This window comes from Aplysia californica, unplaced genomic scaffold (assembly GCF_000002075.1).
Source record: "Aplysia californica isolate F4 #8 unplaced genomic scaffold, AplCal3.0 scaffold00437, whole genome shotgun sequence".
In the NCBI taxonomy this organism is placed as follows: domain Eukaryota; kingdom Metazoa; phylum Mollusca; class Gastropoda; order Aplysiida; family Aplysiidae; genus Aplysia; species Aplysia californica.
In genome coordinates, this window is record NW_004797707.1 from 168,500 (window position 1) to 169,681 (window position 1,182).

Consider the following 1,182-nt stretch of genomic DNA (forward strand, 5'->3'; position numbering starts at 1 on the left):
AGAGAGGGGATGGGGGAGGGGGGAGACGGGAGCGAGGAGAGGGAGGAGGAGAGATGATGTGGAGGTCGCGTGTGCAAGTTGCGCACGTAAGATCCCTTCGACGGCGAGCCCAGGGAAAATTCAAATTAATTTCTACCAAACTGAAAACGTTTACTGCGTCCCGTGCACTCATTTGACATTTAATATGCCGTTGCGAGGGCCGTAAAACACTCAACAAAAAACAACAAACAAAAAAAAAACCTTCAGAAGATGACTGTCTTAACCTTTACTCTTCTATTTCTCTCTAAGAAATGTTATTTTCCTTTGCGGATGCATTGGTTTTCGTCAGACACCGACAGACTAACTATAATAATTATCATTGTTTACTATTAATCTTAAAGATATTCTAAATTAATTAATTAGTTGATGAATAAATTATTAATTAATAGATTTGGTAATTTTTTGTTTACATTTTTAATGTATTTATTTATTTATTTATTTATTCATTTCTCACTAAATTCATTCATTCATTCATTCATTCATTCATTCATTCATTCATTCATTCATTCATTCATTTATTCATTCATTCATTCATTCACTTATTCACTTATTTACTTTCTTTTTCATTTATTCGTTTATTGATTGATTGATTTTGCATTACTTGTTAAAAATTAAAAATTTTTTAAAATTTCTTTTAAATGTATTTTTTTTTTCATTTATCTATTTACGTAACCGTATAGGTATGAGCGTCCAGTACCTCTGGAACACGTTGGAGCAGTCCAGGGCCTGACCCTGCCAGTCACAGACCTTGAGGAAACTGGCCACTGTCCAGCCGGTCAGCTGACTGAGGTCACGTGTCGTGAACGGACGCAGAGCGGCCTCTGATTGGTTGCTCCACTGGATCCGGCCAAGACTCACCACCTGTTGGGAAAAACAACCCAAAAAACAAACAAAACAACCAAAAAAACCCACCCAGTGTGTCAGGGGGGAGGGGGAGTGGAAACTCCTGTTGTGTGTTTTTAATTACATTTGATTTACGAAAACGACATGTGCTATCAAAAATATATAGATACATCGATCTATCAATCTATCTCTGTCTCTCTCTGTCTCTCTGTCTCTCTGTCTCTCTGTCTCTGTCTCTCTCTCTCCCACACACACACACACACACAAACACACACACACACTTACACACACACACACACA

The 1,182-nt window shown here is 37.9% G+C and overlaps 1 protein-coding gene across 1 annotated transcript in view; it reads right to left on the minus strand.

Annotated features, from left to right (window-relative positions):
- LOC101849634 overlaps nt 1–1,182 on the minus strand; it is a gene marked incomplete at its 5' end in the record, with an annotated part of 13,072 nt that overhangs the window by 7,463 nt on the left and 4,427 nt on the right. Inside the window, 1 exon segment of the mRNA XM_005104808.3 lies at nt 737–900. Within this exon segment, the coding sequence (XP_005104865.2) occupies nt 737–900 (164 nt within the window).